General features: G+C 48.1%; 1 protein-coding gene across 4 annotated transcripts in view; it reads left to right on the top strand.

Moving 5' to 3' along the window:
- Positions 1-15084, top strand: part of SRRM4 (serine/arginine repetitive matrix 4) — a 50076-nt gene that overhangs the window by 28288 nt on the left and 6704 nt on the right. For 2 of the 4 annotated variants that reach the window (XM_055700871.1, XM_055700869.1), the window contains 6 exons: positions 907-999; positions 1989-2151; positions 10708-11045; positions 12643-12855; positions 13117-13230; positions 14874-15020. In XM_055700871.1, coding sequence (XP_055556846.1) covers positions 907-999; positions 1989-2151; positions 10708-11045; positions 12643-12855; positions 13117-13230; positions 14874-15020 — 1068 coding nt within the window. The remainder of the gene's footprint in view (positions 1-906; positions 1000-1988; positions 2152-10707; positions 11046-12642; positions 12856-13116; positions 13231-14873; positions 15021-15084) is intronic. The other 2 variants (XM_027813985.2, XM_055700870.1) reach the window with 2 other exon arrangements.

Genomic DNA, 15084 nt, shown 5'->3' with positions numbered 1-15084 from the left:
TGCATGCAGGACTTCAGCTGTTGGTGCGGGTAACAACAGCCCTTAAGTAACAGGGCCAGATAATTCATCAGTAACATCCTGAATGGAGCAAAGGGAAGCACAGCGGGGCACTTAACCTGGGTCGCTGTGCACGGTTTGCTGGTAACTGTCCCATGGCCCTGCCAGAAAAGGAAGCAGCAGTGACTGGACATCTATAAGAAGACAGGTAAAATGGTCCTGCCCCTCAAGCAGGAGCTGTGCATAGGGCAGGCTGGGTTAGGGAAGGTGTACTTTGTTTGCATAGCAACCTTAAGAACTGCCCACAGAACTGGCTAGACCCTCCTGCCTAGAGAGGGTGAGGCAAGCTGGCTGTTCCTGAGTGTGCTGAAGTATTTGGAGCCTGTCCTTTAACAAGGAGCCTGTGCTACTGAGAGAGTTGGAGCTTTGTGATGGGTTGCCCGGATGGATGGTGCCCCCCCAGCAGGGTTCTGAAGTGGGAAGGTCCCAGGCTGTTTCTTGGTTGTCTTAGGGTAGCCTGCAGGATGAAGGGCAAGCAGATGAACGGACAAGCATGTAGCACTCTAAAGTCTTTAAATCAGGAAGGACTGGTGCTGCCTGCTGTACTCCTGCCTGCTAGTCCGTAGATCTTCCCCAAGCAGGCTACAGAGCCAACCTAATAGCTTGTAGTTAAAATGCTGGCATAGATCTCTGTAAGATGGCTTTCCTTAATGTTGGTGTAGCTATGAAGGGATGGAGAATTTCTCATGCCTTGGTGTCCTGCACAATGTTTCAAACACCAATCTCTTTGGTTTAAAATGCAGATCTCCTTTCTGATTTGAATGTTAGTGACTTCAGCCTCCAGCTGCTGGTTCTTGCATGCCCCCAGCCTGCTAGCCTAACGGTGGTTTTCCTCTCTGCTTCTTAAAGCTCACGTGGGCGTGCCCGGAAATCTCATCGCCGTCGCCACTGCCACTCTCGCTCAGAGAGCTCAGACTCCCACTCCCCCAGCTGCCGAAGCAGGTAACATCACTGCTCCCTGAGCTGAGTGTCCTGCAACACTTCCAAGGACATGATTGCAATAGTTTCTGTGACCCACAAACTCGCTGTGTGGAGCCACGTCCCATTCTGGTAGCGGCTTTGTCATGTACTGGGGGTTGAGCTGCTTGTGGTCTCGGCCGTAGAAGGTTTTGCCTCAAGGAGCAGTGGCTGCAGCTTTTTGGTCTGGCAGTCACTTCTAATCCCCATGGCTGATGATCAGCCCATGACAGCTGATTCCAGCCTAGTCTCCCTTCCCCAGCCCAAGGGCTCTGTACTGCAGATGTCCCAGGAAGCCCTTAAACATGGTCTTAGCAATGGAAATATATTTGCCCATGGCAATCTATAGCCACTGCCTTTGACCTGATTAAAATTTCTGTCCTGTGGATGACAGATGCATCCTGGGGCCAGCTAAGTGGATGCTGGTGCTAGAGCCAGCATCGCTGCAATAGCAAGTTGCATAGTTTATACACATCATGAGTTAATGTTTCACGTTTTCTGAAAGCACTTGGACAAACCACCCCCACTTTCCCACTTCGCTCCTCCTAACTACCGGGCATTTTCTTGTGAGAAGCTGATGATCAGTGGAGGGAGGAATGCAATCAGTAATTGGAGGGGTGGGTGTTCATGCAAGAGTCTGTCTTCTCTTGGAGGTGTATTTCCATAGGGATATTCAAGGCTGCGTGGAAGTATGGCTTGCCTTGAGCCACCATAAAATCATGAATTTGAGCTGAAATTTGAGATTAAGGGCCAAAGCCTGGCTGCAATATATATATATATATATGTATTTTTTAGAAGTAGAAAAGCAAAACACGCCTTTTCTCTCCACCATGACCCTATAGAGCAGTCATGTAGAAGACCTTCTCCCACACACAATGGCCTAACACAGAGTTGCCAAGGGTTTGGATGGAGCTGGTAATGGGCACTACTGCAATACTGAGGAATAATGGTTTGGCTGTTCTTGTCTTCTGGAGGCACAGAGCCAGGTCTCGGGAGGAAGGGCATAAAGCACAGCGAAGACACTCCCGGTACCGTTCAAAGATCGTGGCAAAGCGAAGCTCCTCTTCAGAGGTTCAGGCCAGCCAAAAAGCCAGCCAAACCCTTCCGCTCTACAGCTTCCTGTCTCCTAAGGAAGTAGTAAGTATTACACATTGTGCTTCTTTGCTTGAACTAGCCACGGGAATCTGGGCAAGAAATCTGACATGAAATTTTTATAACTCAATTATAGCAATGTTAGACAAAGTTGGTTAAAACTGTATTATTTATTAATGATGCTGTTCTCCAGTGTATTTAAAGTCATTCCTTCCCTCAGCACTTTCACAGCAAGGGTGGGGCTGCAGAGGGGAAAAATTTGCAAAGGCTGTAGCCTATGAATAATGAATAGAGGACATTTAACAACAACAACAAAAAAAAGTGGCCTCCAGCAACGGTATTTTACAAGGAATTTTTCGTTATTCAGTCTTTGCTCAGCTGGATGTGAACTTAATTCACTGGTCTTCATGTCCAAAAGTTCAGTCCTTCGGGGGAAGAAAGGGAAACAAACATATATAAAATAAACATTTACACTTAATGAGTTGGTGATTATTGGCAGGGATGTTTTCTGACTGATTATCAGGATCCTTCTAGGATCACTGTTGCTCTGAACTGACAGGCCTAGGGGTCAAATTCGGAATTTATGAGCAGCTCGCATTGATGCTAATGGGAACTGCATGGGCAGCTGAGGGTAAAATCAGGCTCAGTGCCTTGGGATGTTTTTTCATATATACGGAAACAGATGATATAATACATGCCTTAGAATTGAGGGAGCAAGAGATGGAGAGAAATATTAGATACAGATTGATATGAAGTCTTCCTTTTCCATGGCACGTTTCCCCTTTGTTCCCAGTAGCTGCAAAGCAGAGGTGTGATGCTCTTTGATCGTGGTGTTAGTATCCGATAGGCATTCTGGAGAGATAAATCGCTACATAGGACTCAAGGTAGTGCAGAATCTGGTAGTCATGCATGTGGATGTGTAACATTAGAGGTGTCTTGAGTGCAGAGTCCTCCAAGCCCCAGAGTGGTATATAATGGGGAAATGATTTTTCTCCTTTAGGCCCAGTCATGAATTGGAAATAGCTCAGCCATACACAGTAGCTACATCAGATATGAGAGAGATAGTGCCAGCAAGAGGAGAGATTTTATCCACTCACACGCGTAGACAGGATTCTGATCAAAATACACAGAGATTATACGTGAGTACAGACAGGCACAAGCTGTCTCTCGGCATTATAGATATGCATATTTGCTCTTGCTATATACATCTACTGAGTGTGTAGTGCACATGTGAGTCATTGCTTATAAAACCATATAAGGTAGAATGAATAGCTGAAGCTGCACACCACACTCAGATGTGTGTGTGTGCATGTGCGCATGCAAAGAGAGAATAACAAGGTATGAAGCTTTTATGGCTGTGAGCCTGGGGTGTTGCCCTCTGTCATCTTGGGAAGATAGGAATGAGTTAAGAGCTCCTCCCAGAAAACAACTAGCCAAAGACTGCATTATGTCACTGGGGTCTTTTTTGGTTCAAGCTGCATATTTCACATAAATGTTTTCAAGTCTGAGCCTGGTTTTTAATTAGTACTAGGCTTCCTCTCTCTGAAGCCAGGCTCCCTGAGTCCTGTGAGGCCGACTGCCAGCTGTTCTGTTCCCTGAGCAAGAGTAAACTCTAATTTAAAACTGTAAAAGCTTTAAAGTGAGCTAAACTCGAGCATGCTGCACTCCGCTTCCTACTTGTTTCACTCAGGGTAAATGAGCACACAAGCTGCAGGGCAGGGAAAATCAGAGCTTTGTAGTTACAGATGCAGGGGGTGAATGCAAAGTACAAGTCACAGGCCCCTGATGCATCCTTTCTAGTAAGGGTTAATAACAGAGGCAAATATTTCAATGACTAAAAGGCATCGGTACCTTTACTATGTTAACCCACTAATGTCCTTTTGTTCCCCAAAATAAGTTATGTGCTCTTGGGACATCATTCAAGGGTACATTTAAGCACTTGTATAAATTGAAGCCTCTGGTTAAGTGCTGCCCCTGAAATTTTTCTGAGTAAGGTCATTAAATATCATGTACTCAAAACTGGCAAGGGAAAAAATAGAACGGGAACTTTTAGTCTCATTTATTAATGACTATCAACAACTCTTTGATGCCTCTCCTTTTTGCGAGTTAAATGGTTGCTCTATAAATAAGCTTAGTTCTGTCAGACTCAACTTTTAGAGCAGCCTGGATGTGCTATAAAGTGAAAATGTGCTTTTGCAGAAAATGTTGGTCACAAATCAAAAATAAATTACTGGGAAAGATTTTGTGGAAAATTCCAGAATTGGGATTAAAAAATGCCATGTTTGTCCTCTGTGGGAGTTGGCCTGTCACAGTCCCTACCCTTCCCTCTGGCCTGGGCTTCCAAGCCAAACCATCCTTACCTAGGGAGATCAATCCATTGTCACATCCCCAAAGGAGAGGGATTGTCCAGGGAAGATCACAACCTGCAGAAGAGACCCAGAGAGACAGTACACAAACTCCCATGAGGTAATTCTATAGCACTTTGAAATCAAAGATTTTGCTTTTTAAGCCAATTTTTATTCTATATTCTTTTTATTCTGAAAATCTGAAGCATTTTGTGGTACATTCTGCCATTCCCTCCCTGCCCCAACCCCCTCCCCTTGGTTTGTTTTCTCTCTTGTGTGCTGGAACAGCCACAACTTCTAACTAGGTCTACCTGTATCTTAGGAGGGATAAAGCATATAAAATAATGCCTTGCCCATGCATCTACCTCGCTGCTTCTTTCCCTCTTGCCTTTATGCATAAGTTGATGCACATGCATGCAAACACGCAGAAACACTGCAAAGTTCCCTGCTACTTTTCTTTTTGGCAGTGAATTTCCAAGCTTTTCCCTCTCATTCTCCCTTTAATCCTGTGCAGCCGCAATAGCCACCTATTGAGAATAGGATTGTGGGTCTGTGCCTCAGCATGCAGAGAAACTGTGGGTAGTATGCAGCATCTATTTTGGAACAGAAAACCCTTAACCCGCTGCAGACACTTTATTCCACAGCAACACAGATGTATTACATGCCACTGTGCTTTCAGTTGAGCAGTGCAATATAAATACCTGCAGGGTATGAATCTAGTTGCCTTTGTTGTACCTGATGAAGATAACTGCATGCTGCATACACTTTCCTTGCCAGCTCCTTTACTTCAACTGAAACCCATTTACAATGTCACAAATTATCACAGGCTTGAGCCAGCTTTTCAGCAAGGCTCAGTGGGGTACGCTTGTTCCAAATGATGCTGTTTGTCTTTGGGCTTATGTGTCTGCAGAAAGGTAGAAGTGGGGAAATCCAGTGCAAAGGCTGGGACAGTGTGTGTAGGAGGGCTCAGGAAATCTTATAGCAGACCTGCATATTGGCTTGCTGTTGCTTTGTTTTCTAGCCTGGGTTTTGGTTTACATAGGAAAAGGTATTTTTTTGACTGTTAGGCAGCATGGTTTTGACAACAAACAGGGCCCCTGAAGAGCAAAGAGACAAAGCCTTCCATAAATATGTTAGTTGTTATCTTTTTCCTTTTCTCCCCTCCCAGCCAGGGGATTGAGGTTACCTCTGGTTATTGTCTGGCATATTTGCGGTGCTGTGCTGGGACGGCAGGGAGGCCAGCAGCCTGGGGTGAAGGAGGGATGCCTGCAGTCATGGAAAGGCTGTGCTGTACGTCAGTCACGCACCAAAGGAGGTGGTTTGCTCTAATGTAGTGCCAGCCTGGCCTGAGCTGAGGTGGGGATACACTGGCCTGCGTTGTGCGATACTGGCTGCACCCCAGCAGGCTGAAAAGCTCTTTGCAAAGGAACAAACCTTTGCCTGGCATTCTCAGGAATTTAACCCCAGCAATGGATCTGTGAGCCAGGCTGCTCAGCAGTGTTGCCGTCCAGCCCCAAATAACCCAAGCTCTGACATTGCAGGGACAGTTGTGTCACTGCCTCCATGCTCCTGGACTTAGCTTAGGCCTTGTGATAAAGAAAGCCTTACCCTGAACTCTCCATGTAGCGAAAAAAAAAAAAAAAAAAAAAGAGTATTTTTCACTCAATATTCCTTGAGTCAGGGATTCGTAATTGTGCAGAAAGGGGTTATATTGTATTCCTACAGCACGGGTATTGTTTGTACTCCCTTAGTAAGAGAAGTTGGCTTTTCAGCTGGGGCAAATCGTCAGCAGGGGTGAGCCCACTTCCCCCAGGTGAAGGCCTACGCCCAGCCCTCTGCTCTGGAAGAGGGGGTACCTCAGACCAGGCACACAGCCTTGCTCCCCTGAGCAGCTCCTCTGGGCAGGTGCTGCTCCCCACGCCGGCAGCTCCTCAGCAGATGTCTGCCAGGCCCTCGCCGAGAGCAAGGCTCGCCAGGGTCATTGATGCAAGTGCTTTATTCCTTTCATTATTACAATGCACAGAGAAAGAGAGAAGGGGAGACATTATGCACCTCTGAAAAGGAAATTAACTCCACTTTGAAGTGAATTGCAGAACAAGAGAAAAAAAGACCCAAGAAAAAAATCCTCCAACTCTAAGTGAGGCTGTGCCATGCTGCTCATTGATGGGTCTCAGTCCCCTTATGGCTGAGAAAATATATAGTCGTCTCTTGCCTCAGGGCTGTTTGCAGCACAGTAAATGGACTTGTTTGGTTTAATTGGAAGACAAGTAGTGATTGTATTTTTGTAACCTATTAGATTGCACTGTCTCTTGGTCTAGGATTGCACTAAAAATTAGTCTGGAGTATCAGTGAGGGCCTCATTTCTACTTCCCCTTCATCTCGATTACATAATGATTTGGAAAAAAAAATCCAATAAATATATATCTTGAGTTCCCTTGGGAGCAACAGTGGGTCCCCTGCTGAAAGCTGAAGGAAGCAAAGTTCACCAAGACTATTTAATTACTTCTTAGAGAGGGGGGAAAAAATCCAAATGTTCACATAGAGAAAATTAGATTCATGAAAGAGCAGACTTTTTTTAAGACACCCTAGAAAAATAAAAAGCCATTAGAATTCAACTGAGCTCTGCACAATGTTTTCAGATGTGACGCTCTGTTTCCATCTCATGTGGCTGGCATGCCTTTCAGAAGCAGTAAAATGGGACCAGAAGCAAAGCCGAGGTCATCAGATAGGGAATTTATCTAGGCAGACAGGCAAGTTGAGTACCTTGAGACTTGTCCTGGCTCTTGCCACAGGACAGAGATCTCCCCCTGAGCCCTTAGGAAGCTACTGGCTGCAGCCTGGTGCCCCAAGGTGATGGGGTTGGGAAGCTGCTGTGCACCCCCCCCGGCACCTGCCTAGCCCCAGCCAGACCCTCCAGCCCTCACAAGAAGTGGCTTCCATATTTCGCTGATACCCACATGTTGCCTCTTCCCAGAGTGCTGCTACCAGAAATGTTGAGCTGTGGAGGAGCTTGTTGATCCCCCGGTCATTTGACGGATTTTGTGATGTGCTGACAACAGTTGCTACTTTGAAGGTAGACGTCAGCAAAGGCAGAGTAAACCCATGCAGCCAAGGTCCCAGTGGCAGCGTTGAGAGCTGTTTTAGAAATGCCAAGGAACTGCTGTATTTCTTGGCAGAAACAAAGGCCTTTTGGTTTAGACTGGGAAGGAACAGAAGCAGTGTTTGCGTGTGCGATGCTGGGGTCAGTGTCCTGCAGAGCAACCGCTGTGCCCCCTCCAGACTTTTCCTACCTTTATAGCCAGGGAGTATGTCCCATGGTAGTTTTGTGCTTGTACATATTAAGTGGCCAAAAGCTGGTTATCTTCTGGTCAGGGTTCAAACCTAATGCAAGCCATAGCCTGTCTTAAAAAAAAATAATAATCTGGTGCCATATTTTAAAACACGATCCTGTATCTTCAGCAATGTGGTTGGGGAGAGTGTAGTGGTTCGTAGCGAGGCCAGTTCTCTCAGAGTTCTGGACGTGGCATCTGGGTTTCAGAAAGAACCGGTGAAAACCAGACCCAGATACCTGGCTGTCTTATTCTCCTTTGACCTTCCAATTTCTACTCGTGTGAGCAAGGTCTGGTCAAGAAGTGCTAAAGCTGAGAAGTAGCAAGGAGCAGTACCAGATGCTCAAATGAGGACTTGTGATGTGTGTCTTCACTCACTCCTACTTGGGAACACTTGGGAGATGTTTCTGCTCTGTCCAAGGCTTCTGCATTGAAGGTGCAAATTGGCTAGTGAGGAAGGATCACTTCATTTCCCACATCTGCTGCTGGGGCTCCTGGTGCCTCTGAGTTAGAAGTTAGTATGGGGTGAGGATGGGGAGTCTCCAGCTCCAGTATGGATTTGTTGGAATGAACTAATTCCTGTCCCTCTGTCCCTTATCCCAGAAGCAGTAATGCCTCTCTCTCTGGCAACATAGGAAGCACTTGGAGATCCTCCAACTCCAGGCATTTTCAGAGCGTGAAGATGTTTTGGGCAGTCATCATTCCACAGCCCGTATGCTGAGAGCCACTGCATTTGTTGGTAGTTCTGCTCTGCTTTGAGTCTCTGCTGTTGTCTGAGTCAGCTGTCCCTGTCCCAGTTAGCACCTCTTGAACTAGGTCGAGAGCAACCTCCACGGGGACAGAGATCAGATGCCACAGGCAGGAGGGTGGATGTGAAGGCACCACCTGATGGGATGAAGGAGGTCCATGTAAAAAGTGACACGGGTGAGGTCTGTAGACCCTCTGTGTAGGAGAAAGAGCCCTATCCCTATACCAGCCAGTACAGAGCTAAGCTCTCCAAACGGACTGTCCCTATTCCTGCTGTGTGACAACTGATGTAGGTCTCCTCGGCTCCGTGAGGTATTGCCAACATTGCAATGTGATTTTCTCAGCTCAGGATACCTCAGATTTGTGAGGGCATGTCCCAGGTCCCCACTGTGGAGAGCATGGCACAGAGGGAGGTCATTATGTGCCCCAGAGTGTGGTGTAAAGACGAGTGCAGGTGTTTGAGGGGGCATGGCTTGCTGGGAGCATGTTGGAGGACTATCCCAAGTAGGGGGGAACTAAACTTCTGTGTCCACATTCTAAGGACCCTGGACCAAACCTTATGGGCGGGAACAAAGAGAGCAGAGCATCTGAGTGAAAAAGGAGGTGGCCACACAAAGAGTGCAGATGTGCCAGGTCTGCGTTTAGCCCTAATTCTCACCCCATTGCCAGGGCAGACATTAGTACTAACATAGCCTCACTCCCAGTACCGAAATGTTCCTGGACCGGCTCGTGTAAATGCCTATGGAGTTAAAACTGAACTATAAAATACTCAAATGATATAAATCCCCTTGGTGGTGCTCAGGGACCCAGACAACAGCCCTGCCCAGAGCAGCCTATGTGGGTTTGGGGTCCTTGCTGACCCTGTGGGGTTCAGCAACCCACTGCAACCCAGCTAGGCTTAACCCTCATGCAGAGGCTGGCAGGAGCAGGGCCGTCGTCCCCTTCCTCATAGGTCTCCAATGCAGCACGGGGAGGGATATTCTTCCTCCTCTACTTTATTTTTTTAGTTCTTCCTTCACTTGAGTTCCCTTTGTCACTTCCATGAAACCCAAGGGGATTTAGTGCAAGCTGCGACTTTTCAGCACAAGCGATCCAGCCTCCAGGAACAGGCTGGACAGCCTAATTTAAAGCAGAAGGAAACAAAAATGAATAATAAGTGAGACAAGCAAGCAGACAAAAAGCAGTCATGACATTTGCATAAAGGAGGCAAGTGAACAGTTGGCAGTGTGGATTGAAGAGAGGGTTTATGTTTTTTTCATGTAATTTGAGACTCTAATGATGGACTTATGTTGCCCGCTCTTCCTTTTTTCTTACACCTTACCTACTAAAGGAGGAGTTCTTGATGGGTAAGTGGATGCTATCCGCAAGACACCAGGGAATTTGAGGTCACTTGAGCGCATTAGCTGTATCTTCTTTAGGGGGTAAAAAAGCACACAAAGAAGTATCTGTATACCTTTTTATTTCCAGGGGAATTTTCTTTTTTCCCCTTCCCTCTTTTTTCTTTTTTTTTTGTTTTGTTTCAAAGTGTTTATTTGCCAGTTTTTACTTTGTACAGAAGCCCTTACATTTTATTTTATTTTTCTTTGCTTATTTTAGTGACATTCATACAGCCTCTTTATTACAGAAGCTTTAAAAATCCACTTATTTAAGATTTTGTTTCATTTTCTTTCGTTTTTTGTTTCGTTTTCTTTCCAATGATTATGCAGGGGGGGGTTATGTATATACCCTTTCCCCCCACACCCCTTTAAGGTTAAATAAGGGCTTTGTCCTCTGTTATACTTTTTTATTTAATTAGTTATTTTGATTTTTTAGTTGCCCGTTTACTTTGTTGAATTCTTTTGTTTAACATGAATCGCATGCTGATACTCTTTGCATGATCTCTAAATCTTCCCGTTATCATAGCAGGGGGAAAAGAAGTTTCTTCTTACTGTGGATTTCTTTCAGGGATATGTGCTTTTGTTTTCTTCTCCTCTTTCTTCTTTTTCTTTCTCTCTCTCTCTTTCTTTCTTTCTTCCTTTGTTTCTTTCCTTTTGTTTCAGTGCATCATGATGGTAAAATTTCTGGGTTTATTTAAAAAAAACCAAACAAACAAAAAAACCAAAGAAAAAACAAAAACACCCCCCCCCCAAAAAAAAAACCACCACAGTTCAAACAATGCCAAATGGCTTTTTTGCTTTCAGATCTCTCAGTCAGGGTCTTCTGCTGACCTCTTTACCAAAACAGACAGCTCGCCTGGCAACCTAGCCAGCCAGAATGGAGAGTATCATGAATATGACTCAGGAAACGATACTTCCTCCCCTCCCTCCACTCAAACGAGCTCATCCAGGTCAAAGGACAGCCAGGAGAAAAGAAGTCTAGTCCATGATGGCTTTGGCCATGCCTTCTCGTCCGGGAAGCCCAAACTGGCCAACAGCGATAACAGCTCTGATTCAGGAAATTCCTTCACCAGTTGCTTTTCCCAGACCAAGGGAACAGCTTTGGAAAATCTGTCTCCAGATGCCCAGGGACAAGACCGAAGGTCAGTGATTACCAGTAGCTGCTGCTGGCAGCCAAATACCTGGTACATTGTTGCTCTGTATCTCCTGCCTGCTTGCCAGTTGCTGTGGTGAGCAGTCAGGGAGGTTTTTGTGGTCTGGAGGCAGTTAGATATGAATTAGACCCACGGTCTTGCCAGTCTGGAGCCCAGAACTCAGCAATGACCAATACTGTAGCCTGAGGAGGATGATGAAAACCTAGCCATCATACCCCTGGACATGGCTTGTGCTGGCTTTTCTGGCATTAATGTGGCTGATTGCAGGGTTTGGCCCCAAGCTGAGCTGTGTCCTGAGCACATCCCTACTCTGCTGGGCATGACTGTGTCAAATAAAAGAGTCACTGGCCCTTCTGGTCAAAATCTGAAAGGTACGTCAGGGGTTGCTGTGCTAATTCTCCCCCTCTGCTTACTGTGGGGAAGGGAGGCTGGGTTCATTTTCACTAAATCCTTTATGGACTGTTCTTTCACCTGTCCGATGAGCCAAATGCAGCCTGCCCCATCTCAGCTCATTCAGGACTGGTCCTGGGTGACAAGCTAGCATGTCCTGCAGGTGGGGAGCACAGAGAGAGGCAAGTACCTGGCTGGCTGCAGGGTAACACAGCAGCAGCTCTGTGTGTGGGGGCCACAGAGCGTCAAGGCTGGGGACAGGAATCAAACCGCAATCCAGTGTTGCAGGTCATCATCAGGAGAGGGGAAGAGATGCCAGCCTCCATAACTGCCTCCCATTCCTGGGGGTTTGCCAGGTGATGCTGGGGATGAAGACAGTGAAGTGCAGTGGCTGGTACCCAGGGCTATGCTCAGACAGTGGTGTTAGGGACCTCTTCCACCTCAGGTCTTAAAGGCTGAATGTTAGAGCCAGGATGTGGTCTGGAGGTGGGGGCAATGAATGAGAGAGGAGAGGGAAGCCAGGGGAATTGGTGTTAGAAAGAACAAGCCCTCGATTTTCAGTCAGAGGGTAAAACGTTAGGGTTGTATATAGTTCTCACGTTGTGACTCCAGTGGGATAACTCTGCCTTCATATGGGTGGAGCTGGGATTGCAGTTGGCCTTGGCAGTCTGGAGGCTGCTTGCTGCTGGGCTGTAACCCCATTCGTACCCAGGGTGCTTCTGGGAGTGGATGAATTCACGCAGCCCTGTCCAAAGGCAACATGCCCACTTGTGCTGCTCCACAGCCGGGCTGGAGCACAGGCTCCTGCCCTGCCATGCTCTGGCTTTCCCTTGCTCCAGCACTTCTCACCTCGCTTCCTGCCCAGGACCTGCACTGCTCGCTGGCCTGATCCAGGCTCTGCCAACCAGACACCTCTGGTGTGTTGGGCATGAGGCAGAAATGCTGCCCCTCACGCCACCTGAGACTTCGTCCACAGCCCTTCCCTGGCACAGACTGGAGGGTGAGCTCCAGGGTTCTGACCCACACATGCAGGGTCTCTTGCAAGAGCAGCATGGGGAGCTGGGAGGGTTTTTTTTTTATCCCCAGTTGGGAATGGGAGGATGGGAGTATTTCTTGGCTGGAGCACGGTGCTCCCCTTAGCCAGGGAGCATAGTTCAGCCAGAGCTTGAATGTCTATCCAAATATATGTTCACAGAGGGTGCCTGTCCTTGTGTCTCAGCTGCTCGGAGGAGAAGAAGCAAAACTTCCTCCCGTCCCCAACGCCCAGCTCCCTGCTGAGGCCGTGCTCCCGCAGTGAGTCGTACACCAGCACAGGCAGATCCTCCCCTGGCTCCAGTCGCTCCCGCTCCTCACACCGCAAGGCCTCTCCCAGGTACTCCCGAAGTAGGTCCTGCTCTTCAGAAAAGAGGTAAGGCCAGTTAAAACAGCTGTCTCTGTGACCCTGGGCAATGTCTAACTATTGCAGGCTTGCAGGCTGCTTGCAGGGGGAGGTAAAACAGTTTGGGGGGTGCCTGGGGATCCACATGGCTTGGCGTGAGTTGGCCACTGAACTGAGCCAAGACCCTGAAATATGGGGCAGCTCTTCCCCACCATGAGCTGACATTCAGAGGTGTCTGGTACAGCCTCACCCTTCAGTATCTTTAACTCTTCTATGGTTCTTGCCTATCAGCAGGTCGTCTTCAAGTTCCCCCAGCTATTCCTCCAAATCCTGCAAAAAAAGTCCTGGGAGCAGGAGTTCAAGACCTCGTCGGAGCCCCAGTTACTCCCGCTACAGCCGTAGCAGGTACAGCTGTCTCCTCATGTGATATCTGCTGTCTCACACTTTCTCACTGCCTCCATCATTTTTTTGGACTCTAGCATGCTTGCTGGCCCCTGCCAGGCCCACACTGCTCCTTCAGCTTCCTCACTGGATGCTTTGGCTCTCAGCACTGGGCTGAGAGAGAGCAGGGGGATACAGGGTAAGACATATGGCAGTGTGTTATATTGGCCTTCAGTCAAGTAGAAATTTATTACCATTTATTGCCCTACAGCTGATGCTGACTGCAGAGGGGATGAGCCTTTCCCTTTCTGTGAGAAAAGTGGATTTCCTATAGCCAAGGACTGCCCTGCCAGTATTGATTCAGGGAAATTTCCTTTTGGAAATTTCAGGGAAACACTTTTGGGGGTAGGTTGCTGGGAGGGAGACCTGGCTTTGAAGCATCGTGGTATCTCACAGTTGGAGAATGTGGCAGGTGAAGTAGCTGTTCCTCCACTCCGAGCCCTTGTGGGGGACATGCTATGCAGCCAAAAGCGCACAGATGGCTGCTGGGTGATGTTCGCCAGGGCCTCGTGAGTGGGAGATGCTCTTCTCTGTCACGCTGGTGTAAATGGTGGGCAAGAGCGTTAGGCTCTGGTTGTGTCTGCCCACGGCTTTCATCGCCCGAGGAGCCCACGCCAGCCAGCAGCCCCAGCAGCAGGGCTGCAGCCCTTGTCAGAGAGGGACCTTATTGCTGTAGGGAAAGACACTCTGTTTTTCAGAGTCGTGGGTCTGCCAAAGAGTTGTCAGGCCCTGGGAAGTGCCCCTGCTGCGTGGGCACATGCCAGGTACCTTCATGCTGGCACTCACACGCAGGCTTGCAGAGGGAAACACAGGCCAGGCAACTCTACTCCCTCCACATCCCATTGAAAACACACATCTCCCAGCTCAGGCCTAGAGATGGCTTTGGGCAGATTTTTCTGGTAACATTTCTGCTGCTGTGAAAATTTTGCAGCCTTAAAACATTACATTACCGGGCTCTGGTTCTTGCAGGCTGTGGCAATCCCTGCTCTGGTGTAGAATATTCCTGCATCTGAGGATCAGACCATTGACCTGTAGCGCGTTGCTTTGTAGATGACATTGAGCAGGGTGTATGAAGTCAGCTACACTACATGGAAGGGCCTGTGCTGACATGCATGGGAATTTAACAAAAGAGAAAACCATAGCAACACCGGCACTCCTTCTGGCAAGCCATGCAAAGCTGCACAGCCTTGCAGGGATACCAGGGCCCTCTGCTCACGTGGGGCTGGCTGGCAGGGTTGTTCTTGCCTGCTTCTGCAGCATGACCAGCAAGAGCAATTTTAGTTAGAGCTAAATACAGAGTGCATCCACAGACACAGGTATGTGGAAGCCATCATAGCTTGGCAGCACAGGGCACCAGGAGACACTGCTGAAACCCCCAGACTCAATTAGTGTGTGTTTGTGTGTCCAGCCAGCTGGGTGTTTCTTTGTCCAGCTAAGCAAGTGTGTGCAGGGCTGATGCCACCAGAGCACTTTGCTTAGGGTGGTCCCTTTGGGAGCTGAGTATCCTCCACTCATCTGTGCCTTCATGCGTGGGTCATTGCCTCCACATCCAAAACCCACCCCACAAAAACCCAGCAGTGACCGTTTCCAGTCTGTGCCTTCCCCAGAGACCGTGAGCGAGAGCACAAGTACAGCTCCAGCGAGAAGGAGTCGCACAGGGAGCGTGACCGGCAGCAGCGGCGACGGTCCTATTCACCTCTGAGGAAACGCAGGAGAGACTCTCCCAGCCACCTTGAAGCTCGGCGTATTACGAGGTAAGGGGATGCAGTTTCATCGTTTGGAGACAGGCTCAGCTGCACTCCCCAGGGGGACATGGGC

Source organism: Falco cherrug, chromosome 1 (genome assembly GCF_023634085.1).
Source record: "Falco cherrug isolate bFalChe1 chromosome 1, bFalChe1.pri, whole genome shotgun sequence".
Classification (NCBI taxonomy): Eukaryota; Metazoa; Chordata; class Aves; order Falconiformes; family Falconidae; genus Falco; species Falco cherrug.
The sequence above is the reverse complement of the archived record's forward strand: the minus strand, read 5'-3'. Positions and strand labels throughout refer to the sequence as shown.